The sequence below is a fragment of the Pipistrellus kuhlii genome, unplaced genomic scaffold (genome assembly GCF_014108245.1).
Source record: "Pipistrellus kuhlii isolate mPipKuh1 unplaced genomic scaffold, mPipKuh1.p scaffold_m20_p_9, whole genome shotgun sequence".
NCBI classification, from domain to species: Eukaryota; Metazoa; Chordata; class Mammalia; order Chiroptera; family Vespertilionidae; genus Pipistrellus; species Pipistrellus kuhlii.
In genome coordinates, this window is record NW_023425595.1 from 11,480,084 (window position 1) to 11,508,006 (window position 27,923).

Sequence of the window (27,923 nt, forward strand, 5' to 3'; positions counted from 1 at the left end):
GTCCCCACTCTCCCTCGGCTGGCGGCCGGGGCGCACGGACCCGGGCGCACGGACCGCGCTGCTGGGGAGCACCCTCCCCGGGCTCCGGACTCCGACGGCCAGCTCCGGCCCTCCCCACCCCGCCGCGCCCCGCCCCGTCCCGTCGGGGCCCATGGCTCCTCCCGAGGCCCGCAGCCCGGGGGGCGCAGGGTAGAGCTCCGCGGCCCGGCCGGCCTCGCTGCCCGGGGACTCCTCCCGGGCCCTCCCGGAGCCTCCCCCCACCTCCCGCGGAGTCCCCGCTGTCCGTCTGGCGGGCTCCGGGAGCGAGTGGGAGAGCCCCCCGCCCCCCACCGCCGCCCCCTCTCCGAGCGTCGAGACAAGATGCTGCCCGGGCTCAGGCGCCTGCTGCCAGGTAGGGACCCCTGCCCGCCGGAGGGCGGGGGACTTCCTTGAGAGGGGTGTGGAGAGGAGCGGGGAGGGGCGCCCCCGCCCACCAGGCTGGGGTGGGGCAGGTGCCGGGTGTGGGGGTAGCCTGGCCAGGGGGAAGCCTGCGCCCCGGCCCCGCCCCCAGGGCTGCGGCTGGCCGGCCGGGGGAGCGCACCGGATCGGAGCCCGGAGCCTGCGGGGAGGGTGTGGGGGGAAGAGGGGTCGCCGGGGCCGAGCGAGCCGGGCCCGGAGGGGGCAGGGAAGCTCAGGTTCCGCTGTCCCGGCTCCACCTGCTCCGGGGACGCGGAGGACTCGGGCCGGCTGGGGAAGCGCCGACTCAGCAACTCCCGCGCCCGGCGCCTCAGCACTTTGCAGTCACCTGAGAGGACCAGGGCTGTGGGTAGGGGGCTGTCTGTGAGCATGAAGGCGCAGAGGAGGATCCACACGTGCCCCCTGGCAGGACAGATGGTGGGCGCTGGAAAAAGAGAGTTCCACGGGTTGATTGACAGCCAAGGGTGTGGGCCAGGGACTGGGGGCGGGGCGGGGAAGGAAGGGGTAGGAGGGAGGCGGATAGAAGGGGGGCCATCACGACGGGGAGAACGTGGTGGTCAGCGAAGGAGGGAGACAGGGAGGAGGAGGAGGAAAGGTTGGAAGGGAAAGGCGTGGAGGGAAGTGGGACCCAGGTGGGGACTGAGGAAGAAGGAAGGAGAAGGTAGACCTGGTGAGGGGAAGGGGTGAGCAGATGACTAGGGACAAGCACCCAGAATCTGAGGACAGGTTTCTGGGAAAGAGCCTGGGACCCTGGAGAGGGGAGTGGGAAGACCAGGAACCAGAGGAGGATGGGGATGGTGGGTAGAGACGGAGCCTCCGGCACCGGGAAGAGGACCGAGGATGGGCGCTGGGGTTGGGGATGGGTAACCATCCACCAGAGAGGGGCTGGGAGTTGGTGCCAGGGTGGGGACGGGAGCTGGGAAGGAAGGAAGGAAGGGGAGGAAGAAGAGAAAGGGGTGGAAGAGAGGGATGGCGTGGGGGTGGGGGTGTTGCCAGGGATGAGACAAAGAGGCTTCTGGTAACCACTTCCACGTGGGAAGCCCTCCATTCCCAGAGCACCGCCTGCCCGTCGCACCCCTTCTTTCAGGGAGTGGTCAGGGGGCTCGGGGCTCAGGGCTTTGGGGGATGGCCGTGAGGGGAGAGGGGAGGACGTTTGCATGGAGTGGCAGCCTCAGAGGGTGGGCACCCTGGCTGGCTCCATGCTGCCATTTATATCTCTGGACCTCACGTCGGATCCTGCCGCCACCGCCGCTGCCGCCACGGTGACTGCTTATTTTGGGGTGTCACCTTCTGGCAGAGTGAGAAGCCACTTGCAGCAGCCTAAGCCTCCGAGGCAGCAGCTTCAGTGCCTCCGGAGGCCCCTGCGTCACCACCGGCACTGCCACCACCTCCATCCCGCTCCTCCTGGCTCCCACCTCCCAGCCCCTGCCCCCTCAGCAGCTGCCCCAGGCCCCAGCCTTTTCCCAGCCTGTCCTGCCCAAGGGGAACTGTTGCTTCTCATCCGGGAGCCTGGGACCCTCCCTTCACAGTCAGAGGCCTGGGCTTCCCAGGCCACTCTGCACCGGCCTCTCTGCCCTTGGGTTGGTGCCCTGGCTCCTGCCTCTCCCCGGGGTCCCTCTGCTTCCTGTCCCTGGGGGCTCCGAGCCAAAGGGTTGCTCCAGGGTTGAGAACGGTGTTCCTGAGCCTTGGTCCTCCGGGGTGATGGCCCAGATTCCTTGACAGTGGTCCCTCAATGAATGGATCCTTTTTGGCTCTGGGCACCTCAGCCTTCTGGGATCGATACCGTGTCCTGGCCTCTCTCCATCCCTCCTCCGGTCGGTGGTGGCCGAATCTTCTGGGCACTGGTCATCTCTCCTTGACTCCCAGCGGCCTCCCCGCTGGAGCAGCCCTGACCTGGAGCCCAGGAGAGGAAGGTTGCAGAGAGAGCCTGGTTCCCTCTTTGTCTTGACCCTGAGCAGCCCAACAGATCCGGGACCATGGCTGGCCCAGCCCTGCGCACCTGGGTGCAACCTGTGTCCTCCCGTTCTCTCAAGGGCAGTGTCTCTCGCACTCAGAGCAGTCTCTTTGGGTGACGCGAGGTCTCCCTTTGTCCATTCTGGGTCCCACCTGTATCAGCTGCGTAGCCTGAGGCAACTCACTCCATGTCTCTGAGCCCCACCCCCCCTCTCTTCTGCAAACTGGGGCCATTGTATGGCTCTCCTAGGGCTTAGGTTGCATTCTATGTGCACAAAGACATGCGCAAATAGTGTCTAGCACACAGTAGGTGCTTAGTAACAGATGGTTTCTGCCTGTCCCTGCTCTACACACACACCCCTGCAACATTACCGTTATCTGCAGACTTTAGAAAAAAGGACAAAAGAGAGGAAGGGATGAGCAGAGAGAGCAGGGACACTTAGAAGGGGCTTTCATAGGCCCATCGAGGAGGGGGGAGGGAGGAGGGGGGAGGTGACATGAAGGCTTGGAGAAAGGAAGTGAAGCCAGACCATCAGCCATTCCGGTCAGAAGCTGAGCCTTCCCTTCCCAGGCCTTCAGTGGTGTTACCTGGGCAGTCAGAGCTTTGCTCTGATGGCCACTGAGACGCCCCCGTCCAGCTCTGATGCCCTGTGTACCTTGCCCCGGTCTTCGCCAGGGATTCACCCCCCTGAGGGCTGGGAGTGGAACTGTGGTCCTGGATAGAGAGGAGGCCACAGGCCTGGGGGGAAGGACTGATGGGGAAGAGCCCTGAGAAGCAGGGATGGGGAGAGGACCGTGGTGAGAGGAAAAGGGCAGGGACAGGAGGGCAGAGGAGGGAGAGAAAGGCACAGCTCCCAGCCCGCGCCCCCCCCCCCCCATCCTCAGCCCAGGAGCGCTCCAGCCATGCCTGGGGGCAGAGAAACCAGTGCCTCCCACCTCCCCCTCCTCCGAGCCTCCAGTGAGAGCTGCAGCCTGAATTATGGATGAGGCTCCTTGGGTTACAGCTGCTTTGCATGGCGGCGATGGCCAGAAATGGCAACAGAGTCACTGTTACGCAGCAGCTGTCATGGAGGGGCCCTGCTCTGGTGTGGGGAGGTGGGCCACCATGGGAGAGACATGGGGACGCTGGGGAGGGTGGGGGAAAGAAGGGAGGAGCCCCTTATGTGGGCTAGTGGGGGCCACAGAGCTGTGGGGAGAGGGATGCCAGCTCAGCCTCCCGCTGGGGGAGACCCTGGTGCCACACGAAAGCCCCTGACTCCGGAGCACTGTTCCAGATTACACATTCTCCCCTCTATCTCTCCTGGGGTACCAGTCAGCCCTAGAGGCCGGGGGAGAGCAGTCCTCCCTGAGACTGGCGGCCTTCAGGGCTCACACTCTCATGAGCTTGTGGAGAAGGGGTGGGATTAAGGGATCAGAGGAGGATTTGGCTTTCTCTGGTGTCAAGTCCTTGGGGGAGCGAGCTCGGAGGGTGCCTCCGCCAGGAAGGGAAATGTCCTGGCCAAGCATGAGGAGATCCTTTTCTTGCCCTGCCGACCACTGTGCTGTGTGACCTTGGGCAAGTCGCTTGCCCTCTCTGAACCCCAGGTGTGACTTCAGTAGGACAAGCGCTTGAACCAGGTGGACTGGAGAACCTTTCCAGCGCTACATCTAGCCCCAAGTCTCAGCCCTGCTATAGCCCACTGAGGTTCCCTGTCCGCGCCCACATCCCACCCCTGCCAGGTTCTGCTGAGGGGTGAGAGACACGCTCTCCCCCAACCCCCCACGTGGCTCTGAAACATTCAGGAGAAAGTCATCGTGAACTGCCGCACGGGGGAGGGGTGAGAAGGGCCGAGAAACGCGGAGGTGGTGTGAACGCATAGCACAGCCGCGCTGTGTCACTGGATGTTACATCACACCCAGCCTACACACGCACGGGGCCGGCGAGCGGCACTCGCACACGCGTGGGGACAGCCCGCACATGTAGGGGGGACCGGGGATGCTCGTGGTGAGGCCCCACATGTGAGTGGGAGCATACCATCGGCATGGGGTTCCCCACCCTGGCTGTGGGTCCCCCATCATGGCCACGCCTCTCAGACACCCCGGCCCCGCAGCTCTCCGGGCAGTGTGCGCCGGGCTCAGACACAGACATCCACACACAGCAGCCTGCATCACGTGCGGTCATGCACCCCTCCTTCTTCCCAGGATCTCTGACCCCCAGGGAGCCCTGCAAGGAGGTCCTGGGTCCAAGGCCCACTCGTCCTCCCCTCGGCCTGAGATTCGCAGAGATCTCAATTTAGCCCCAGCCGGTCTCAGCTGGGGGCGATGTTGCTCCCCAGAAGACATTTGGTAATGTCTGGAGACATTTGGTTGTCATAATCAGGGGGAAGGTGTGACTGGCATCTAGTGGGTAGAGGACAGGGATGCTGCTAAACACCCTAAATAGGACTGTCCCCCACCACAAAGAGCGGTCGGCTCAACTCTCAACACCAAAGTTCAGGGGCCTGACAGTTAACAGAGTCAAACCCACCACGGTGACAACAAGAAGGAAAAGACCACCACTCGCCAAGCAGCCTGCAGCATTTCCAGTGTTTTCTCCGCATTTCTTTATTGTTTTGTTAATACACCAGGGGTCTCAAAAAGTGGAAGTGGCCGAAACTGGTTTGGCTCAGTGGATAGAGCGGCGGCCTGCGGACTGAAGGGTCCCAGATCCCATTCCAGTCAAGGGCATGTGCCTTGTTTGCAGCTGATTGATGATTCTCTCTCATCAATGTTTCTAACTCTCAATCTCTCTCTCTTCCTCTCTGTAAAAAAAATCAATAATATATATATATATATATATATATTTTTTTTTTTTTAAGTGGAAGTGGCCAGGGCCTCTTGTAATTAGGTTGTTTGCACCCAGAACCCTCCCACCTAGGAGCCAAGCTCCTGGCTATGGGAGGGAGGGGGTCTTCTGGTCATGGGGGGAAGTAATAGGGGTAGGCAGGCCCCTGGCGGGCACTCCTGCCCTTGCAGCCAGCCCAGAAAGGCCTGCCCCCTGTCCCCACAGGTCCCGCCTCAGCCTGCCTCCTGCTGCTGCTCCTGGCCCTGCCCCCAGCAGCCCCCAGCTGCCCCATGCTCTGCACCTGCTACTCGTCCCCGCCCACCGTGAGCTGCCAGGCCAACAACTTCTCCTCCGTGCCGCTGTCCCTGCCGTCCCGCACCCAGCGCCTCTTCCTCCAGAACAACCTCATCCGCACGCTGCGGCCGGGCACCTTCGGGCCCAACCTGCTCACGCTGTGGCTCTTCTCCAACAACCTCTCCGCCATCTACCCGGGCACCTTCCGGCACCTGCAGGCCCTGGAGGAGCTGGACCTCGGCGACAACCGGCACCTGCGCTCCCTGGAGCCCGACACCTTCCAGGGCCTGGAGCGGCTGCAGTCGCTGCACCTGTACCGCTGCCAGCTCAGCAGCCTGCCCGCCAACATCTTCCGCGGCCTGGTCAGCCTGCAGTACCTCTACCTCCAGGAGAACAGCCTGCTCCACCTCCAGGTGAGCCACCCACCCAGGCGCAGGCCCCTGCACACACCACCCTCCTGCTCTCCCCTCCCTCCTTTGCCCCTGTGTGTGCCCCTTGGCTATCCCCAGCCCGCCCTTCCTGCCTCAGCATCTCAGCATCCCTCTCCATGTCTGTCCCTTTCCTAAGTGTGTCCCTCCCGCTTTCTCCAGGGGCTTTCCTCCATTTGGTCGGTCTGTCTGTCTGTCTGTCTATGCCTGTTTGGTTCCCTTGCTGCCCTTCTCACTCCCTTATCTCCCCCACACCCCACTGTGTGTCCCCTTCTGCCTCTGCCTGTCTTGTCTGTTTATCCCTCTCTATCCCTCTCTGCCTCTCTCACTGACTTGCCTCCCTGCACTGTCTTCTGGTCTTCTCTCTGTCTCCCTTCACACACCCACTCCACGCGCACCCCATGTCTGGTTGATGTATGTGTCTTTCTGTGATCTCTCCTTTCTGCTTCATTTGCCTTCAGGGGCTCTGTCTTCGTTTGCCTGAGGCCTCTGTGGCTGCTTTCTCCGCTGCCCCCCCCCCCCCCCACTGCCGCTGGTGTCCCAGAAAAGGTCCCACCTCTCTCCAGCACCCTAGCTAATGGGACAAAAAGAAACCCTAGCCTTTCTAGATCCCCATCCCCAACCTGCCTTCTCAATGAAAGGGAAGAAGGAAGGAAAAAAAGGGTAAAGAGCTGTTAAGTAGCTGGAAGATGGATGCTCTGAAAACGGAAGGAATAACAGTAATTGCTATTTATTGTTATTATTATTGATCTAACTATTGTTTATTGTTGTTATTAAGCTGACTGTCTGACAGTCAAATCCTCCCATTCTATTTCCCCAGGAAGCAATAACACACCCTCCAAACCACCCTCCCCAGGCTCCACAGCCTCAGGCTGGTAGGGGGCTGGAATATCCAAACCCTCCCTTCCCCCACATAGATGGAAGGCATGCCCCCTCCCACCCAGTGGTGCTGATTTGAAAATCAGGTCAAGGTTTATGCTGATAAAGATAGTAACAATGGCAATAATCATTTAACCAACATGTATTGTGCACTCACTATGTGCAAGGCGCTGAGAATACAGCAGTTCACAAAACAGACAAAGCCCCCTGCCTTCACTGAGATAGCACTCTACATGGTGGAGAGAGACAGAAGTGATATATGATAGCCCCCCTCTTATCTATGGGAGCTCTGGTCCAAGACCCCATGGATGCCGGAAATCTCAGATAATAACGGAACCTAATATGTACTATGTACATATACACTTATGTTTATAAAATAGGCACAAAAAGAGATTAACAACAATAACTAATAATAAAACAGAACAAGTATAACAATAGACTGTAATAAAAGTTAAGTGCATGATGCTTTGGGGCCATAATTAAGGAAAATAGAGGGGCTTAAATGCAGGCACTGTGGGACCCCCACACATGATCTGACAGCTCAGGTGGCTGCTAAGTGTCTAACAGGCAGGGAGCGCATGCAGCATGGAGACGCTGGACAAAGGGATGATGGCTCACATGTGGGTGGGATGGCCTCCAGATTTCTCCACACTGGATAGAGCAGCATGCAACTTAAAACTTATGAATTGTTTGTTTCTGGAATTTCCTATGTAATCTTTTTGGACCATGGTTAACTGTAGGTAACTGAAACCACGGGAAGCAAAACCGTGAAGGGGAGGCAGGGGCTGCTGTACATAGGATGTTGGAAAAATATGTCGTGTTGTTATGATTGCATCAATAATGGTAATAGTACCTACTACCACTTAGTGGGCACGCTCTGCATGGGGCGCTAGGCTAAGGCCTTTGTGGGTATCAACTCTGCCATGTACGAGCGTGTCACATTCTTCAATCCCCCGGAGCCTCAGTTTTTCCATTTGTACACTGGGGGTAGCACCAGCCCATCTCCTAGGGATTTCGTAAGTGTAAGTGCATGAATAATTTGTAGAGCACTTAGAATAGTGTTTGGCATGCGATACGCACTATATAAATGCTTGTTAAAATACTATTTTAAAAAAAGAGGCAAGCCTCATTTAACATGGATCTCAGGGAAATGGCCCATCTTGGACCTCATCTCAGAGATCTGGGTCAACTTCAAGGGTGATGCCCAGGTCATGAGTGGATCCTAGAAAACTCCCTCTTTTCTTTCCTTCCTTCCTTTGCCTGGCACCTCACCGTTTCCAAAGCACGCCCAGTCACCTCATCTCATTTCCACAGCCCCATCAGGAGATGCTCACACCTCCCCACAGAGGAGGGAGCTAAAGCCCAGGGTCCCAAGACTTTGTAGATATCAGGCCTCTTCACAGGAAGTCTCTCAAACCGTTGCCCATACGTCTAGGGGCTCATATGTTCTCAGCAGCACGCTTAACCTCACAAAAGCCTGGCAACAGAGATAGCTAGGGTCAGAGGGCCTGAGCTGGAATCCCTGCTCAGTGATTTCCTGACTTATGTAACTGAAGGCATGATGCCTCTCCTCTCTGAGCCTCAGTTTCCTCGTCTTTAAAGTGGAAATAAATAAAAAAGCATCCTTTCCACAAAGAACGGCTGTGCAGAGGAAATGAGTTGTGTAGATACAGCACACAGTTCAATCCTGTCATTAGAACTGGTCCTCCATGGACTCTCTGAAACAGGAAGTTGGTTCTACACACCCCTGGCCTGAATGGTATGGCATCTCCACACAGGGTCCTTTGTAGAGAAAGAAAGGAAGAGTCAGCCTCTGCCTGTAAGCCACCTGGAGGAACCAGGCTGGGAGATGCCCCCAGTGGGGGAGGAAACCTGGGCTGGGGTGATGTCCACAGGATGCAGGTGTGAGCCGAGACAGGGCTGGACCTGCCCCCAAAGGGGAGCTTTGGAGGAGGCAAGAGGACCACAGCTTGTAATGGTTAGGAAGGCGGAGATGGAAATGGGGTGGGCTAGAGGCTCTCACAGTCTGTCTTCTGTGTGCCAGATACTGTGCCAGGTGAGTTCATTCATCAACAGATATGTTTTGAGTGCCTACTGCATGCCAGGCAGTGTTCTGGGTGCCAGGCACCCAGAGGTGAACAAAAACAGTCTCTTTGCTCTCCTGGAGCGTATTTCCTACTCCAGGGGAACCAGAACCTTTCACTCATTCACCAGCCTGCGTGGTATATAAGAGCAGTCTTTGTGCTCGGGCACATCTGAGTTTGAATGCCAGCCCCACCTCCACTTGGCTCTGTGGCTTTGGGCAAGTTACCTCAGCACTGGAAGCCTGCATGGCCCCATCTGCAACATGGGGAGGATGCCCTGTGCCTCAGGGTTTGTTGTGAGGGTTTCAAGGAGATGCTACTTGAAGAGGGCTCAGCAATGTGTCTCATTCAGTGTAAGTGTAACCCGGCCACCTGTCACTACTTGAGCCAATTCAGCAGAGACAGGGTTGAATCGTTTAGGAGCATTTATTCCAATACTGCTGGCAGTCTGGGAGAGCAGCAGGTCATCCACAAAAATCTGCTCTTCCCTCCCCATAAGCCAGCTGCTTATATTGGGCAGAATGGCAAAGATTATGTGGGAAAGTACGAATTCCAGGCCTGGGGAAGTAGGCAGGTTACAGGCAGTGCGGGCTTGGGCAGGGGGAGAGGGGAATTGTAAAGGGCAGGCACCTCCAGGACCAGACTGTTTCAGCCATGAGGCTGTACGCAGCTCTTGGGAAGGGAGGATGGACTTCATTCCAATGTTAGTTGCCATGTCCCGGGGTGTGCAACTGTCAGCCAGGTGAGAATGTGCTTTCTCTAATCAGAACGGAACAACCACGGTTAACAGGGCAGGATTACTATTTCTCATAATCATAGCTAGTCCCCAATATTCTATTTCTGCCCCTAACATAAGCATCATTTCCCCCCCCTTTAACAGCTAAGGACACTGAGGCTCAGGGAAGTTAAGGCACCAGCCCAAGGTCACCCAATTAGCAAAGGGCTCAGCCTAGCATTGACCCAGGTCTGTATGACTCAAGTGTAACCGTTCAGAATCCTGTCTCCAAAGTTCACGTCCACATTCTGCTACATATTAGCTGTTGAAATCTAGGCTTGCCCTCTCCCAGCCTCCCTTTCCTAATCTCTGAGAGGGGAGATAATAGCACCTGCTTCATGGGGCTGTGATGATCAGGTTGCTACAGGAGACGTGTGTGGCACAGAGCTTGGCCCATAGTTAAAGCTCAGTAAGTCACCTGCTTGCCTATGCAGACCATGACAATGACACCAGGCATAGATTGGTGATCTCTGTGAGTGAGGGGGAGGGGGGGAGCCTGGCACAGAGTAGGCACTCAATACAGCTTCATTGAATGAATGAGGTACATTCCAGGATTCACTCACTTATAAATATCCAATGAGGATGGATCTGAATGATCAACACTCTCAAGTCCCTTGTCTCACAGATACTAGGTAGTAAAAAACACAGAGTCTCAGAGAGGTACCTGGAGCTGCCCAAGGTCACACAGCTCAGCCACTGGTGCCAAAGACTGGAGCTTAGGAGGGCTGGGAGGAGGCAAGGTTAAGAGCAGGATGCTGTCCGGAGGAGAAGGGGGGCAGGGAGGCTGCGTTGAGATTCCATATGGATGTGGAGAGCTGTGAACTGGCTGGGGGAGGTGAGGGAAATGTGGTTTTGGAAATGGAAGAAGATGACTTTAGCAGCCACTCTCAGCCCAGAAGGAGGGGGCGATGGAGGGCGGGGGTAGTGGGGGAGGGCGAGGGCTGTGAAAGTCAAGAGCTTATTAATGCACAGAGAAGGTTTTAACGGTGGAGAGAGGACTGGATTTGAGAGCTGCAGCCCAGGAAGTGGCAGCAGGATTTGGCAACAGCTTGGATTGGGGGAGGGGAAATGGACCCCCAAGCTGAGGTTCAGAGAGGGAAGGGGCAGGACTTTTGCAGAGCGTAAAGGGGGGAGGAGAGGAGGGTAGCATCAAGGAATTTTGTAGTCCAAAAATTGGAGCTGTGGGCCAAAGGCGCAGCAATTCCCTAGGGGTTCTGAACCTTGGATCTTCTCTCCCTAACCTTCCCAAGCCAAGCTCCATCACCTGTGCTCCCTCAACTCCTCCCCCTGCCCCACTAATCCTCTCACAGCCTTCTCTGAGGGTGTCCCACTCTTAATGGCACCCATAAAAAAGAGAACCCCTAGCTAGGTGTTTGAATAGAAGGAACTCAGAGCCCACTCTAAGGGGGGACCGGGAAGAGGACACGGGTACCAAGCCACATGGGGCCCGCCAAGGCCACAGAGGTCCAGGGAGCCCTCCAGAGACCTGAACTGGGCGTGGGGGTGGCACAAGGAGAGGAGAATGCTGGTGGCAGAGGCAGCCGGGAAGGTTGAGGGGGACGGATCTCAATGTGGCCAAGAGGAGGGATCTTGGCAGGCTCAGTTCCTGCAGCGGAGAGGGCGGAAGCCAGATGGGAGGGGGCGAGAACACGCAGGAGCACAGGAAGGTGGAGGCTGTGGGTGTGGGCTGGGAGTCAGGGCCCTGCCCCCGCCTGAGAGCCTTTGACCAGACTCCTGGTGGGGTAGGGGAGTCATTTCCCGAGACAGGGAAGGGTGGGAGAGCCACCGTCGGGAAACAGGTCCCCCAGGGCGCGCTAGCTTGAGCATAGAGGATGCCTGTGTCCCTAAGAACCAGACGTGCTGGGCCTGCTGACCACAGTGATGGCCTGCACCACTGAGGGAGGAGGGCCTCAGTCCTGGGGCTCTGGCCCCCTCTGGCAAACCCTCCACCTCTCTGGGCCTCAGTGCTCTTCTCTGTAACAAGGGTGCTGGGCTGGTAGACTCTGGAGCTGATCATCCCCTTTGTGAGCTGGTTAAAATGCAGAATCCAGACCCTGGGCCCTCCCATGCCCACACCCCCCCCCCCACGCCCACACCCCCTTCACTCTGAACCACAGACCAAGATGAGCAGGGCCTGATTTGGGCACTGCCCAGCCCCGGACAAGTGGGACAGCCCTTCTAAGTGGGCAATGAGGTAGGACATCAGGCAGCAGCTGTCTTTCCCCTCCCTGGCTGCCTTTGGGGGTGGGGATGCGGGGGGGGGGGGGGGGGGGGAGAGACACCTGGTCCCCTTCATATCTTAGCCTAACAGCAGGACTTTGGTACCCCGGGGAGCCACTCTGGTCGTAATAACCATTATTTCTTTCTTTCTTTTTTTAATATATTTTATTGATTTTTCACAGAGAGGAAGAGAGAGGGATAGAGAGTTAGAAACATTGATCAGCTGCCTCCTGCACATCCCCCACCAGAGATGTTTCCACAACCAAGGTACATGTCCTTGACCGGAATCGAACCCGGGACCCTTCAGTTCACAGGCCGACGCTCTATCCACTGAGCCAAACCGGTTTCGGCATAACCATCATTTCTTGAGGGTGGTGGAGGTCCCCACCAGGTCCTTAGAGCATGATCTCATCTCACCCTCCCCCAGCATGCTGAGTATTCTCCAAGTTATACAGACCGAGGCCACAGAGGCTCCAGGAGGCTAAAGAACGTGCCCACAGTACCGCAGCTGGGAAGAGGGCACGCTGAATGGGCACCAGGGGCTGACTCCTGAGCCCTCGGGCTTCATCCTTGGACTGGATGCCGGTGTGCCCGGCACTGTGCCCGGCTCTTCACCGTCTGATCTTTATTGGATCGTCTCCTTTAATCCTCAGATCAAGCCCACGAGGAGGTCCTCTCCCTCATCCCCGTCCCATCGATGAGGCGACAGGCTTAGAGAGATTACTGGCTTGGCCAAGTTAAAGATAATGGCCAAGTCCTAGAATGCCTTCCGCGTGGGAAGCTCGTTCTAAGCGCCTTAAGCCGTGTTGCTTCACTTAATCTCCACATCTTGAGGTGTAGAGATACCGTGACTTGCCCAAGGTGGCACAGCCAGCTAAAATACACCCGGGGTTTGAAGTGGGGAAATCATCAGGCTTCTCCCTCTGCACGCTGAATCAGTATCTTCTTCCATGAGTGTGGTCCCCAGACCAGCAGAGGCGGCACCCCCTGGGAGACAGGCAGATCCTCCGGGCCCACCTGCTAAGTCACAAACTCTGAGGCCAGCGCTCCGGGATCCCCAGGGATTCTGACGGTCCCTCAAGTTTAAGGACCACTGGCCTCCCTTTTATCCTCTGTCTAGGTTAGAGGAGGGGGGATTCAAACCCAGGACTCTGAAAGGAAAAGTCAGATTGCTTCCCACGGTGCCCCCCCCCCCGCCACACATACACACACACACACACACACACACACACACACACACACCCCTGCAGGCCGTGGGGGAGAAACCTCCACCTGTCTCAGGACCTCTCTCTTCTCCCTCCCCCCCCCATCCCTCCTCTCCCAGGATGACCTGTTCGCGGACCTGGCCAACCTGAGCCACCTCTTCCTGCACGGGAACCGCCTGCGGCTGCTGACGGAGCACGTGTTCCGGGGCCTGGGCGGCCTGGACCGGCTGCTGCTGCACGGGAACCGGCTGCAGGGCGTGCACCGCGCGGCCTTCCGCGGCCTCAGCCGCCTCACCATCCTCTACCTGTTCAACAACAGCCTGGCCTCGCTGCCCGGCGAGGCGCTGGCCGACCTGCCGGCGCTCGAGTTCCTGCGGCTCAACGCCAACCCCTGGGCGTGCGACTGCCGCGCGCGGCCGCTCTGGGCCTGGTTCCAGCGCGCGCGCGTGTCCAGCTCGGACGTGCCGTGCGCTACGCCCCCCGAGCGCCAGGGCCGGGACCTGCGCGCGCTCCGCGAGGCCGACTTCCAGGCCTGCCCGCCCGCCGCGCCCACGCGGCCCGGCAGCCGCGCCCGCGGCAACAGCTCCTCCTCCAACCACCTGTACGGCGTGGCCGAGGCCGGCGCGCCGCCCGCCGACCCCTCCACCCTCTACCGAGACCTGCCCGCCGAGGACCCGCGGGGCCGCCAGGGCGGGGACGCGCCCACCGAGGACGACTACTGGGGCGGCTACGGGGGCGAGGACCAGCGCGGGGAGCAGACGTGCCCCGGCGCGGCCTGCCAGGCGGCCCCGGACTCCCGGGGGCCCGCGCTCTCGGCCGGGCTCCCCGCGCCTCTGCTCTGCCTCCTGCTCCTGGCGCCCCAGCACCTCTGACTGCGGGGCTGGGACTGCGGAGGAGGCCGGGCTGGTCCCCCTCCAGCCCCCCAGCTGCAGCTCTGGCCCAATCCCCGCCCCTGGCCTCGCTGCCTCCATCCCCATCCCCCCTCCCCTGCTCCGTCCTCCTCCGGGACCAGGCCGCCTCTCCCTGCCTCCTGGGATGCCGACTTAAGACTATCCCCAGGGGCTATGTCTGGTGGTGGCTCAGCCCGATGATGATTCTCCCCAACTCTGGCCACTAACTCGGTGCCATCCCAGTTAGGGGTGGGGCATCCCAGGCAGGCAGGCGCTGACCCCTTCTCGCAATGTCCACCCGCGGACTCGAGAGGAACCTTTGCAGAGCATCTTCCACCAGCAGAGCCTTCAGAAGCTCCGGAAGGGAGCGCACCCAGGAGCCCTGCGGAGGGATGCAACCCGGCGGGGCCAGGCTGACCCTGGGCCGCCGCTTCTCGAGCCCCTCTCCGTCTCCTCCCGACACGGGGGGAATACTTTTCTCCTACGTCTACCGGGACACTTTTTAGGGTGCCTGGAGAGAACTTTCCTCTCCGCCGCGGCACCCCTGTGTGGTGAAGATCAACACAAGTTGTTTGGGGGGGAAATTTATTAAAAATTCTATTATTTTATCTCCTTCTGAAAGGTTTGTTGGCTCGGGACCTCACACGTGGGAGGAGGGCGAGGAACCACCAGGATTACAGGGCGAGGAGGATTAGAGAAGGGGTGGGGGAGGGCTCCATTGTGCCCCTGAAGAGCTTCTTGCTCCTCTAGGAGAAGAGGCTGCCCCTGAGGAAGAGGGGTGTGGCCTGGAGTCCCAGGCCGGCCAAGATGGGGGCTGACAGCCCCTCAGCTCCCCATTTGTCCAGGAAAAGCGGCTCCAGCCAACCCTGACTTGTGTGGTGCCCAAGGAGCTGAGCCTGGGAAAGGCCTCCAGCCTGGCTGACTCCCTCCCAGTTCCCACCTTCTCCTTGCAAGGAGGAATCAGCTGTCCGTGGTCACAGCCAGCAAAAACACGGCTTTGAGCAGATCCAAAAAAGACACCTCTTCCGCAGGGAAATCCAGCCCCACACCAGACCCAACGCTCAGCAAGCTGAGCCTCAGGCTGGATTTCAGCTCCCACGTGCCCCTCTGCTGCATGCCTGTGCCTGCACACGGGTACACAGCCCTGCAGCCAGCCATTCCCTGGCTCCTTGGACCGTATTGGAGAACCAGCTCTCCGGGTCCCAGGAGAAACCAACGGGCTGTGTGACCAGAGAGACAAGAATCCGATGTTAGGGTGCCTCGCTGGATTGAAGCATGATCAGAAGCTCCATCTGCCCAGTGTGGGGAGGAGAGGCTGGAGGAAGGGAAGAGCCTGGGCTAAGAGGGACCTATGATGGAGGTGAGACTCATCAGACAGAAGCATGAGGAGATAGATGTTCGATGGTTTAAATTTAGGGTTAAGAATCTAACTTAGGACGTGGGGATGGAAAGAGAGAGGACCTGGATGCCAGGGTTCATGGAGGAAGAATGCCGAGATTCTGTGACTCTGGCCAGGCAAGTCAGAAGGAAGATGAGATGATGAGACGAGGTGGCAGACACAGGAAGGGGTCAACATCTAAGGCCTGAGGCAGGTGGATGGGGAAAGGGTGTGGGACGAGGGTGGGGGTAATGAGAGCAGCCAGCTAGTCAGGAAGCAGGGGGTCTCTGAGGCTGGGATCCCACAGGGGCCTGTGTCAGGCTGGCTCTACAGAGGCTAATGTTGGAGGGGAGGGGAGGGGGACGCAGCCTGGCAAGAGCTCTGATGGAGGAGGGGCTGCCAGGGCCTGGGCAGGGGAAGGGGGAGGATGCTGGTAAATCAGCAGCAGGCTGTCCAGGTCACAGAATTATCGTTGTGAAATATTCATGGGCCTTCGGTCCAGATGCTATTTCAGAACAGTGAAAGCAAGAGGAGTGTGTGAGCCTCAGGAAGAAGCCTACAGTGATGCTGCTCTCCCCACCCTCACCCCCGCCCGCCCAGACAGACCCACGGACGCCCATCACGTGCCCTCCCACGCTCGCACGCTCCCGCACACACATTCCCACAGAGCCGAGCTGCAGAACATGTGCAGGCATGCCAACACCCACGGGGCCCACAAAGGGCAGATGCACCCCCAGTACTGACATGCACACAGCCACTCAAACAGACCACGCACAGAGGCCTCACACACACAGACCCCCCCCTTCCAAACCTCCCAGATTCAGTCCCTTCACACACCCTGAAATGGGAGGGGCTGTACCGGCCATCCAGTCCAATGCTCTGATGGGGAAACTGAGGCCCAGAGAGAAGGGACTTGTCCAAGACTCCACAGCATAAAAGAAACAGAACGCATTCACCTACCCCATTCTGTGGGTGTGCCCACCTTCTGTGTTCTCCTGCCTTCCTGACACCCAGCCTACATGGAGTTATCTCCTGCCTTCTCTAATCTCTTATCTCGCCTCACCCGGTCCCTCTGCAGCCCCAGTCTATCCCTCCCTTTCCATTCTCCCTGCCACCTCCCTTCTCCATCTCTTCATTACCTCATGCCTAGAAATGCAGGAGAAAATAGCAGCAACCTCCTCTCCAGTTTTCCTACATTCAGTTTCTCTCTCCCTCCCACCAGCCTGCCCATGGTGGCCAGATTCAGGCTCACTGAAATGTGCATTATGTCCCTGTGTCGCTCAGGAACCTACAATGACTCCCTATTGCCTACAGGTTGAAGGTAAAACACCTTAGCAAAGCATCCAGGATCCTTCGGAGTCTGGTACCAGTAGCCTGTCTAGCTTTGTCTCATGGCCATGTCCCAAACCTCCAGCCAGAATGATTGCGTCATGTTTGGCCATCAATTATTATGCACTTGAGACCTATAACTGACCTTGAACTCCCTCTTAGGTCCCTCAATCTCCCCCAAAGTAGGAACCCTCTCTCACTCTCCTCGGGTGCCCACTCCAAAGCCCTTCCCCAAGGCCAAAGCGGCCCCTCTCTAACCTTATCCATAGGGATTCTTTTACTGTCCTTCAAAGCTGCAGGTACAGGCTCAGGCTCAGGCTGCCTCCAAGCAGATGGCTGCCTCCTACTGGCCACTGGGGGAATCACAGCCAGGCTTCAGTATCCTGAACTGAGGGTGAGCATCCATCTATCTGGGGAGAGGAATAGAAGGCCGCCAGATGACAAGCTTTATAAGCCCTTAAGCCTCTAAGGTTCTTACACCGGGAGTGGGAGCAGGGTTCTCCGAGCTGCTTTCTGAGCTGCTGGCTCCCGAGTTGAGTCCGTGATCCATGAGAGAACCCCCCTCCTGGGGAATACAAAGACTTGGGGCTCCCAGGCCCCCCTGCTGAAGGGAAATTCGCCCATCAGGCTCTGGGAGAACGCAACGCCAGGGACAGTCCAGGTGGCAGGCCCAAGGTCCAGCGGGGGTCAAGTTTCCGCATGAATTTTTAATGCTTCCAGCCAGACCTGTCAGATGTTCCGAAACCTGAGCATCTCCTTTCATCTCTGGTCATGATGCCCTTCCCAATCCACTGCCCCTGGGGGAGGGGCAGGAGGGCAGGTCTGGGACAGCTTACCCAGCAGCCTCTGCAGGCAGGATTCTGGGCAAGCAAAAAGGTGGCTAACCTAGTTATTCTCCCACTTACTGTGTGACCTTGGGGGAATTACTTAACCACTCTGAGCATCCCTTGTGTTTCCTGTTTTCGTGTGCTCTTCTATAATTTGTAACCTGGGAGCCATAGTGCCTGTCTAAATCGGGTTGCTGTGTTAAGTAAGTGTATAGCCCATGGAAAGGTGACCTACATGTTCGATGTTATTATCTTTCCTCCCGCCTCCCTCCTCCTGAGTTTTTCCAACCCCAGAGTGCCTCTACCTCTTTCCTTTGGCGGGGAGGGGGGAGGGGAGAGGAGAGCTTGGTTGGCTCTGCCATTCCCCGCTAAGATCCAAACTGCCCATCCCAGGACCCTTTGGCCTTGCTAGAAACTTTGGGTGAGGAGGAGGAAGGGAAGAGAAGAGAGGCAAGGCTGTGGGCATGAGAGGAAAATGGAGAAGCGAAGGCCGAGGGGAAGGAAGCAGGCAGCAGACAGTGGAAGGGCAAGACCCTGCTCAGAGAAACAAGAGCTAGGTGCAGACTCTCTCTCCTCCTCCTCTTCTTCCTCCTCCTCCCTCCCTTCCCTCCTTCCTGGCGACTTCTCCACACCTGGTCCTATCAGGGAGCAGAAGAGATGGCCACACTGAGCAGGGGTGAGGCCAGGAGCACGGAGGAAGGACCGGGAGAGGCGGGCAGGGCTGTGGAAGGAAACATGCTGCGTCTTTCCAGCCCACGGCTTCCCTGCACAGTGTTTCTAAGCCTCGGAATCCAAGGGCTTTTACATCACACTTGGGTCGGAAGCTGCTAAATGCAGATTCCTGAGCCCTCAGACCCGCCCTGGAATCTGCATTTCAACAAGCCGGTTGGGTTCCGAAGCGCTCCAAAGGCTGAGAAACACTTCCTTAAGTGTGGGTGGTCGGTGTGGGTGGGGTGCAGACTGGAGAAGGCAAAGGAAGAAATGTTAGATCCCGTCCCCCCTCCCCGCAGACTTGATGGGAGTTACAGACAAGACTCCTGTTTGGAGAGGGTGATGCCAGCGATGGGGAGCAGGGGACACGGAGACGGAGGGGGAATGGGGGGCGTAGAGAAGGTGACACCCAGAGCAAGCAGCCGCAGAGGACACAGACTTGTGGGGGCCTCCTTCTCTCTGCCCCCCCCCCCTAATCTGAGAGACTGAACTTCTGGTCTGGGATACGGAGACCCCTCCCAACTCCAAGGACCAGCGCCCTCGCGGAGGTGTGATGCCCACGGATCCCTGGATCCACGCCTGCCCCTCTCCGACCAGAGCCCCCAGATCCTCCCCGCGGTCCTCCCCGCGGAGCTGGCTCCCGTCCAGCGCCGTCTGACCTCCCTCCCGCTCCACTCCACCCCGTCCCAGCTCATCTGCATAAAGTTCCAATTAACACTCCTTCCGACAGCTCTTTAAGATCCCCGAGCACGCTCCGAGCTCAGCGGCCCTCCGCGCGCCGCCCCCGGCCCCCGGCGTGCGGCCCCATTAACCCGCACAGCCCGGGCAGCTCCCGGGGGCCCTGACCCCCGGCCTGGCCAGCGCCGGTTGCAGGAGGAGCTCAGGGAGCCGGGGGCGCTGCAGGGTCTGGGGCAGGCCAGAGGCCGAGGCCCCCCGGAGAGAAAGCCCGGCGCTGCCCCCCCTCTCCCTCCCTCTTTCCGGGAGGAGATGGGGAGGGGGGCTTCTCCCGGGAGACTCGGGGCGTCTGAAATTCTTGGTTCCTCATCCGCCGGCCCCCGCACCCCTCCTCCTCCCCCCGCCACGTACCCTCTCCCCTCCCCGCCATCTGTTCCACTCGGCGGCGGCGCAGCGACAAACACGGCTCCCGCTCGCTTCCGCCCCTGCCCAGCCCCCTCCCGAGCTCCCACCCCGTTTGGGGGGTGGGGGAGACTCCCTCCCCCGGAGGCCGGGGTTTCTGCGGGCACCTGCCCCCCGGCCGCAGCGCGGCAGGGACCAGCGCCCAGACCCCCTCCTTCCTTAGGGCTCCAGGGTCGGAGGGGCTGGAGGTCCCGCTGCAAAAGGTGGGGGTCGGGAGGGCGTGGGGGGATCTCGGGGGAGGGCAGAGCAAGCCGGGGTGGGGCTGAAGGTCAAGACCCAGGGGAGCAGACTCCTGGGCAGCACGAGCGTGTGCAAGGGCGCGGGTTCCCTTCCCGGATCGCCTCCCCCCGCCCCTCCGCCTCGTCCCGGCTGCTGCCACGCAGCGCCGCCTGCTGGGCACACCGCGTACCCCCCGCGCACGCTCTGGGGTCCTGGGCCGCCGCTACCCGGAATCCGTGGGATCCCCCTGCCGTTCACCTCTGGCCATCAGCCTCCACCATCCAACCGACTCCAGGCTCAGAGAGTCAAGGTCCGGGACAGAAAGTGCATGGCACCCGGACAGGTACTCTGGCAGCCCACCCAACCCGGGGGTGGGTGCCATCGGATTCTGATTTGGTATTTTGCCAAAAGGGCCGTGTCAGAATCCGGGGGACTGGGCTCTGCTCTGCTATGTGACTTTGCCAAGTCTCCAGACCCTTCTCTCTGGACATGTTTTTTTTTTTTTTTTCCTCTATAAAATGGGTGGGTGAGTCTTTTTGTATTAAGAGTTTAAGACCAAGGGGCGGCTTATCTGTAATACTGTCTTCTCAGCTCTAACATTTGGCGGTTTTCCAAGCTTTTTTTTTTTTTTTTTTTTGAGGGGGGAAGGAGGGTAGGGCCTTTGAGGTCACTCTCAGCCTGAGAGGACAGCTGGGAGCTGAGCTGAAGAGCCTGGCTCTCCCTTCTGCCCCTGGCTGCCCTGGTCCCAAGCTCAGCTCCACTGCCACCAGCTGTGTCCTCTGGTCCTGTGCCCTAAGCTTTCAGCATGGCGCTAAGGACCGCGGGGCTGCAGTGAGGATGAAATGAGATACCCGTGCAGATCAACACGAGTTAGTGCCCCTTCCTGCCCCCTCCCTCCATTCTGACGTATTCTAGCCTCTAGAACTGATGTCCTAGGGCCCACACCGGTATAGCAGCCGGATAAACATCTTAGAATATCAGAGATGGTATCCTCCCTTGCTGCAGGGAATTTTAAAGCTTCACTTTAATGTTAAAAGTAAGTATCAATAGAGTGTAACGTGAAGCTCAAAATTTGCACCACGACGTCTTAGGAGACTATTAAAAAGTCGCTTTCAACAGGCCCCCAGGGGTGGTTTGGCAGGAAAGTGTGAGAGTCATCCATTCTTTCTGAAGCAGCGGGGTCCGGTCCAGCAAACTCATTAGTCAACAGAGCCAAATATCAACAATACAGCGACTGAAACTTCTTTGGAGAGCCCATTTTTTTAAACTTAAACTTCTTCTAACGCCACTTTTTCAAAACAGACTCGCCCAGGCCGTGCTATTTTGTGGAGGAGCCACACTCAAAAGGCCAAAGGGCCGCATGTGGCCCGCCAGCCGCAGTTTGCCAACCACGGTTCTAAAGCATCTTGCCCTGACCCACTGGATGTACCCCAAACCCAGGAAGCGGGGGCAGGAGTAGAGAGAGAAGGGTCTGAATCCAGACTCTTAAGGCCAGGGCCTGGGGGAGAGCAGGGAGGTCAGCCAGCCAGCTAGCCAGAGGTGGACAGGCTGGAACTCCAGGTGTCCTACTTCATGCCCAGCCAAACCTGGGTGAGGTGATGGGTGGGGGGGTGAGAAGACATAGGCACACACACCAGCCAGTCTCTCACTTCCCTTTTTATTTCCTCTGAGACCTGCAAAAAGCAGCACCAGGGAGGGAACCCGCCCTCCGGCCCCTGGAGGGGCCTTCACCGCCACACACACCCCTTCCAGGACACAGCCAGCACCTCAGGCCCCTTCCTTTAGGGGAAGGTTGGTACACACCCCCCCACACACACACACACACGTGCACACACGCACGTGCACACATGCATATGTACACACTTCACACTTCCATGCACCCTCTGGGCATGACACAGCTGGTGGGACTTGGGGGTAGCCTGTTTGCTGATCCCAAGCCCCCAGGAGGCACTAGGAGGATGAAGGCCCAGAGAAAGGGCAGCCCCCCACCTTGGTCTCCCCCAGTCCAGGAGGAAGAGGCCCCCTTCTTCAGTCTTCAGTCAAGGGCACATGGCTTTTGGGGATTTTTTTTTTTTTTTAGGGATTTTTTTTTTTCTTTTTTCCCTTTTAGCAAGTCCCTACAAAAATAGAATTTCTCCTGGTATTTATAAATCCACGGCCCCAGGCTGTGCGTGTGCCACAGGTAGAAAAGCCACACGAGGCATTCCCTTTGGTTCTCAGGCCTCAGCTGCCCGTCGCCGGGTCCGTTGTCTGCGGAGGCCTACGCCGTCACCTCGGGGCTGCTCAGCGGCTTCAGGGGGCCCTCCCAGCCGGAGGCGTGCTCCCTCTGCAGCCGGGCTCGGTAGTAGAAGAGGTAGGAAGGGAGCAGGAATCCCAGCAGTGAGAAGAGCAGGAGGCCCAGGTTCACCTGGAGGGCAGAGAGAGAGAGAATCAGGCAGGTTCCCATTCTCCCTCTCTCCTCCCACAGGCAGGAGAAGGCCAGGATGACACGGAGCTAGAACGCATGGTGCTCCATCACCGTTCCAACAGGGCCTCGCTTCACGGCGAGCGGCCTTGCAAAGTGGAGAGCCTGGGCTGCACCCTGGCCGACGCCAGCGCCCACGCTGGGGACACTGAGAGGGGTCTCTGGGGTGGTGAGCAGAGCCTCCCAGGGGGCAAAGGGAGCAGGGCGCTCAGCCTGGAGGATGGGAGGCTCGGAGGTCCAGCCCAGCGTGGGCGGGCGTGGACCCGACTGGCTCTGCATCCCGCTCTGCATTGCTCTGGGCTCTGAGTGCCTCCTCCTCAGCACCCTCCCGGCCAACATGCAGGGATAAAGCACACGGTGTGCTCAGCGCCCGGAGAGCGCTGTGAATGGTAGTGGTCACGTCATGGTCTTTGCGGGAGAAGGGCTTATGGGAGTGAGTGGTGCACGGGCAGGGAGATAGGCTTTCGGGGGGGGGCAGATGTCCGTCTGCTGCTGCCGTGGGCAGGACGGGTCACGGGGCGAGGGGACCCCTGACAAAGGAGAGGGTCCCTGGCCTGGGTGGACCTGGGTGGGATCGGTCCTGGGCCATTTCACATGTCACCAGGGAGCTTATCCAAAACAGACTCCTGGGCCCAGGCCAAGCGCCGCTGATTCAGCAGGCGGGGGAATTTGTGTTCTTAACACTCTGCGAGGGGTTCTGACGGGCAGCCAGCTCGGGAACCCCCAGATTACAGACTTCCAAGGCACCTCCCGGCTGCGGCGAGAAGACGGAAGGATTCTATCCCACACCAGCTCCCCCACCCCCGGCTCCTGGGCTGCACCCAGGAAGGGGGCTCCTGCTCCCCCCACCCCCATCACCCCCAGTTCTCACCCAGAAGGGGTTTCCTTTCAAGTCTCCCACCATGACGATGAAGAGCGGCTGCTGGAGCAGGGCGAACAAGGCGCTGATGAGGGACTGCAGGCCTGTCAGCGTCCCAAAGTGGTTGGACGGGAACCTGTCAGCGAGAGGGGCCAAATGGGAAGGGCCTGTGGCCCTCCCCTGCCCAGCGCCCTGCCGGCCCCTTCCCCAGACACCGCTCTGTTTGCCAGGCAGAGTTCAGGCTCTTGCCAAACTAGTTTGGCTCAGTGGATAGAGCGTCAGCCTGCGGACTGGAGGGTCCCAGGTTCGATTCCGGTCAGGGGCATGTGCCTTGGTTGCGGGCACATCCCCAGTGGGGAGTTTGCAGGGGGCAGCTGGTCAATTTTTCTCTCTATCCCTCTCCCTTCCTCTCTGTAAAAAAAAAAATCAATGAAATATATATTAAAAAAAGTTCATGCTCTTTGCATGTGCTCTTTGGCCCCTGGCCTGGAGGGTGTTATGCCATGACTTCAGGGCCACCAAACTGGCTTCTGACACCTCCTCTTTTTGCAATTCACTCAACCTCGCTGGGCCTCACTTCCCCCTCTACACACAGGGCGAACCCTAGCCTCCCGGAGCTGTTTGTCTGTGCTTTTTACAAAGATGTACTGAGCTCCTATGTGCCGGGTGCCGACTAGGTGCGTGGGTATTCAGCCGTGAACCGGACCCGCAAAGATTCCTGGCGGTGGCCCTCTGGTGGGGCGGGTGGCAGTCACCCACTGAGCGAGATAACCGCCTCGTGTGCCAGCGGCGATAAGCGCCAAGGGGAGGAGGTAAGCCGAGACGGGGAGAGTGTCAGGGGCTGCGGTGGCAGATAGGATGGCAAGGGAGGTGCCCCCGAGGGCAGCGAGGTGAGCTGGAGGAGAGGAGATAGCGGAGTGCCCTGGGGAAGAACGCTCTGAGACGTGCTTGGGGTTTATGAGGCACCAGGGTTGCGGAGGCCATAGGTGGAGGGCAAGGAAGAGGGCAGAGAGGTCCCTGGGCCAGGTCTTGTGGGGTCTTTTAAGCCACGATAAAGCCTTCGGCGTTTTCTCTGAGTGACACAAGATGGGAAGCCATGGAGTGCCACGAAGAGACTTATGTCCCAACAGGTGTCTCCGGCTCTTGCGTTATAAATAGCACGCGGGAAGGCGAGGGCAGCCAGGACGGGGTGCAGGGGTGGGGCCGGTCAGAAGGGTTATGAGATATGCAGTCCTGCAGCGGGCAGAATGGTTGCTAGATGGGACGTGGGGTGGGAGAGGACGAAGCATCAAGAGTGGCCCCACAGTTTTAATGTGCGCCAGTGTGGAATGGGGGGGTGTGTGTGGAGCTGAGACGGCCGGCGTGAGGTTTTAGGGGTGCGGTCAAGGGTCCCCCAATGTGTCCCCACGGAGCACATGCTCAGTAACGGCAGGGATATTGTCACCGCTGTTGTGACATCCTCTGTTACCCCGTCGTCGCACACACAGTGGGAATCGGAAGAGAAAGAAGGGAGTGGGCCCTTCAACAGGAAGCAGGAACATTGTAAGGCAAACAAGACTGTGGTCTGGAGATTTCTACAGGGCTGGCACGGGGAGAGAGGCCACTTGGGGGAGCATTTCAGAGAGCAGACACAGGACCCACGTGTCACCAAACCAAGTACTGCAGCTTCCTCTAGGGGAGACTTCCTGACAGTGGGGGGGTGGGGGGGCTGCATCTGAGGAAGTGAGCTCCCTGTCACTAGTGGAGCTCGAGGGGGCAGTGGACAGGACAGCCTCCCAAGACCCCCACCAATCCTCTCATGCACCCCCTCCTCGGACAGGTCAGCATTCCAGGGAGGCTGGGGAGGGCTGGAAGCGGTGCCTAAAGGGCTGTCGGGGGCCCCTTCCTCTCTGCTCTGGGACCCTCTGCTTATGAGGGGAAGCTCAGCAAGGCAGGTGGGACCGGTTGACTCACACTGCCGCGTAGAGGCCGCCGCAGGCCGAGTGGTAGAAGCCTCGGACGATGGTGTGCAGTACGAAGGTCACGAACTGAAACCAGGAGGGAGAGGAAAGCGGGTTTAGGGCTCGGTGCCGGCAGGGCGAAGGGCGGGCGGTGGGAAGAGGGAAATGGAGCCCACAGAACCCGCCTACACATACTGACGCTCTTCATGACCCAACCTGCTGGCAACGCTCCCCAGGAAACCCAGGCAATAGATCCGGAGAAGGAGGAGGCCCCCTTTCCTGGACAGCAGGCACCGGGGGAACCGTCCGGAACAGTTCCTTTGGAGGAGCCTGAGAGACAGGGAGAGTGGGTGGCGGAGGCAGGTACCTGGAGGTGTAAGTTGTTGATGAGGCAGGTGATGCCAAAAACCACCAGCAGGATGTTGGTCAGCATGAAGGCGTTGATGGCGTTGGTGAGCTTCTGGATCTTGCGGTAGCGCGGTCTCACGGACTTGGTGGCAATCCCGTCCCTGCCGAGAACAGGGTCACTGGCCGCTGCCCCTGCCTCCACCCCCCTGCAGCTCCCTGGTGCTCAGCCTGGGAAGCCATGGAGTGCCACGAAGTGCCCCCCTGTGGCTCCCCATCAGGAACACCAGCATCACTGGGACCTCAACTACACCAGCATCAATGCAGGTCCCACGCATTTCACATGCACACTGACATCTGAGACTCAAGGATGGGAAGGAAGGTGGAGAATGGGGAGCTCTCACGCCGTCTCTCGTCAGGAAAGTGTCTCTGCCCATCAGCCTGGACAAGCGGCCTGCCCAGCAAACCCTTCTCTGCACAGGGTCAGGGCTCCAAGGCTGGCCCAGGGGAGAGGGCAGGAGTCTGGGATGAAGGCAGGCTGGCATTTGGTCCTATACAGAAGGGCCCTGCTCATGGGCCCTGGCCCCCAGGGGCAGAGGGCAGAGGAAGAAGGCTGGTGCCAGGGCCGGGGCACCGCTGGTGGGAAGGGAAGCCACTGATTGCTCCTTAGCTACCTTCTCTCCTCATCTCCCTCTCCCCACCTCACAGGAGACCCCTGACTGAACACAAAGAGAACAGCAGTCGGACCTCGGACCCAGCGGTGCTCTCCGGCCAACAAGTGGCCCCAGTAACCCCCGCCGCCTGTTTCCACACCCTATACAGTCCTCCCACACGGCACAGAGTTACTCCGTGTGACCAACAGAGCATGATGGGAGTGATGGTTCAACTCGTCAAGGACATGTTCCTTGGTTGCAGGCACATCCCCAGTAGGGGGCGTATAGGAGGCAGCTGAATTGATGTTTCTCTCTCATCAACTCTCTATCCCTCTCCCTTCCTCTCTGTAAAAAAATCAATAAAAAAAAAATTTTTTTTTTTTTTTAAAGTAAAAGCACATAGAAAATGGAAGTTCCATCTGATCACTTGCTGTCGTCATCGCTGTGCTGCTCACCTGGCATCGTCGAGGGCCATGCCCTCCATGGGGCTGTCCACACAGTCCTTGATCCGCCAGTCCATGAGGTAGCCAATGAGAGGGCAGGTGAGTAGACACAGCAGCTGCATGGCCCCAAAGACGGAGGAGTAGAACCCAACTGGGCAGGACGGGAAGGAAGCGGGGTCAGGAGCTGGCACGAGGGGTGCCAGAAGCCCCCCACTTCCAGCGGAGAAGAGGGAATGCCAACAGAGCCTTCCTCTGGCCCCACATTCTTAGATCTGGCAGGGGGTGTCCAGGCTCCCTGCCAGGTGGGCGGCGGTGGCAGGGTGGGTGCAGGCCAGGGTCTCAGCTTTTGTCCCCCTACCTGTCTCTTCCGCTCTTTGCTTCAGGGAGACGGTCTCTGTTGGGGGCGGCAGAGGGAGAAGCCAGGGTGAGAGGAGCTCAACCAGGGTGACCCTCCTGGGCCCCCCAGTGGGCTCAGCAGCACCTCACCATGCTCCTGGCCGCCGGTCACGATGAACTCCAGCATCTTGTTCATGGCGGCCATGTAGAAGATGACCCGCAGCTGGGTCATGCCCATGGTGAGGAGGCTCCACAGGAAAATGGGGGAGCAGAGGCTCTTGCGGAAGGGGACAGACTCTGGAGAGACAGCAGGGGGCACCCCTGAGCCCCTCATCTCCCATTTCCCTCCGTGTCCTGGCTCCTGCAGTTCTAATGAAGGCTCTGACACTGCGTGCCTTGGGATAGAAGCCAGTTTCTTCAAAAACAAGGATGCAGACACTCTGGCCTCCAAGTTCTTGCCCAGCTCTGTAACTATCTCAACAGCACACTTTCAGCAATCTCTGGGTGTAAAACCGTGTGCTTGGTGTAGTAATTACTCCAGCTACTATGCATTTAACACTTACTATGTGCCACACACTCAACATGGATTATCCCATTTAGTCCGACTGTGCAACACCCCTACCTTTGCCACTTGTTACAGGTGGGGAGACTGGGGCTCAGGGAGGCCACTGACTTGCCCAGGCTCATGGGACAAGCCAAACTCAGCTCACACCCATAACTCAGCCATGGGAGAACCAGCAACAGGAATACCTCCCTAGGAACTGCACAGCATTCTGCCTTTTCCAAAGGGCTTTCGTGTCCATGGCTTCATTCAATCCTCACACTAACTCCCCTGTGAGATGGGTGCTGTCAGTGCTAGTTTAAGAGATGAGGAGAGTGCCCTAGCTGGTTTAGCTCAGTGGATAGAGCATTGGCCTGTGGACTGAAGGGTCCCAGGTTCGATTCTGGTCAAGGGCATGTACCTTAGTTGCTGGCACACTCCCAGTAGGGGGTGTGCAGGAGGCAGCTGATTGGTGTTTCTCTCATTGATGTTTCTAACTCTCTGTCCCTCTCCCTTCCTCTCTGTAAAAAATCAATAAAATATGTTTTTTTTAAAAAGAGATGAGGAGAGTGAGAGCAGGGTTAAGGGATCTACCTAAGTCACTTGGCGTGGGACTGGGGAGCGGGACTTAAACCCTCATCTGATTTCCAAGGTTGGTTGGTGCTCCTGCCACTGATAGAACTGACACCTAGGGAAGGGGTCCAGACAGAAGGCGGGTTGCGGCTCCTCCTGCGGCCAGCAGGGGGCGCGAGCC

General features: G+C 58.7%; 2 protein-coding genes across 4 annotated transcripts in view; one reads left to right on the top strand and one right to left on the bottom strand.

The window, feature by feature from the left end:
• RTN4RL2 (reticulon 4 receptor like 2) lies at positions 1-25,126 on the top strand. 2 transcript variants are annotated; one of them, XM_045577467.1, is made up of 4 exons: positions 1-391; positions 5,438-5,919; positions 13,217-13,996; positions 25,108-25,126. In XM_045577467.1, the coding sequence occupies exons 1-3, from the start codon at positions 361-363 to the stop codon at positions 13,967-13,969; spliced, it is 1,266 nt and encodes a 421-aa protein (XP_045433423.1). In that variant the 5' UTR covers positions 1-360; the 3' UTR covers positions 13,970-13,996; positions 25,108-25,126. The 2 variants fall into 2 exon arrangements, with proteins under 2 accessions (XP_045433423.1, XP_036282074.1); XM_036426181.2 differs by lacking the exon at positions 25,108-25,126 and having other exon boundaries at positions 13,217-14,595.
• SLC43A1 (solute carrier family 43 member 1) overlaps positions 21,232-27,923 on the bottom strand; it is a 24,377-nt gene continuing 17,685 nt past the window's right edge. For both annotated transcript variants that reach the window (XM_036426176.2, XM_036426173.2), the window contains 7 exons: positions 26,779-26,925; positions 26,651-26,686; positions 26,305-26,443; positions 25,219-25,360; positions 24,865-24,938; positions 22,924-23,047; positions 21,232-21,995 (listed from right to left, as the gene is read on the bottom strand). In XM_036426176.2, coding sequence (XP_036282069.1) covers positions 21,849-21,995; positions 22,924-23,047; positions 24,865-24,938; positions 25,219-25,360; positions 26,305-26,443; positions 26,651-26,686; positions 26,779-26,925 — 809 coding nt within the window. In that variant the 3' untranslated portion in view covers positions 21,232-21,848. The remainder of the gene's footprint in view (positions 21,996-22,923; positions 23,048-24,864; positions 24,939-25,218; positions 25,361-26,304; positions 26,444-26,650; positions 26,687-26,778; positions 26,926-27,923) is intronic.

Excerpts from the sequence above, each read along its gene's own strand:
- RTN4RL2 (XM_045577467.1), top strand. The coding sequence starts at position 361 with ATGCTGCCCGGGCTCAGGCGCCTGCTGCCAG. Across the intron at positions 392-5,437 it reads GCTCAGGCGCCTGCTGCCAG|GTCCCGCCTCAGCCTGCCTC; the intron begins GTAGGGACCCCT and ends CTGTCCCCACAG. Across the intron at positions 5,920-13,216 it reads ACAGCCTGCTCCACCTCCAG|GATGACCTGTTCGCGGACCT; the intron begins GTGAGCCACCCA and ends CTCCTCTCCCAG.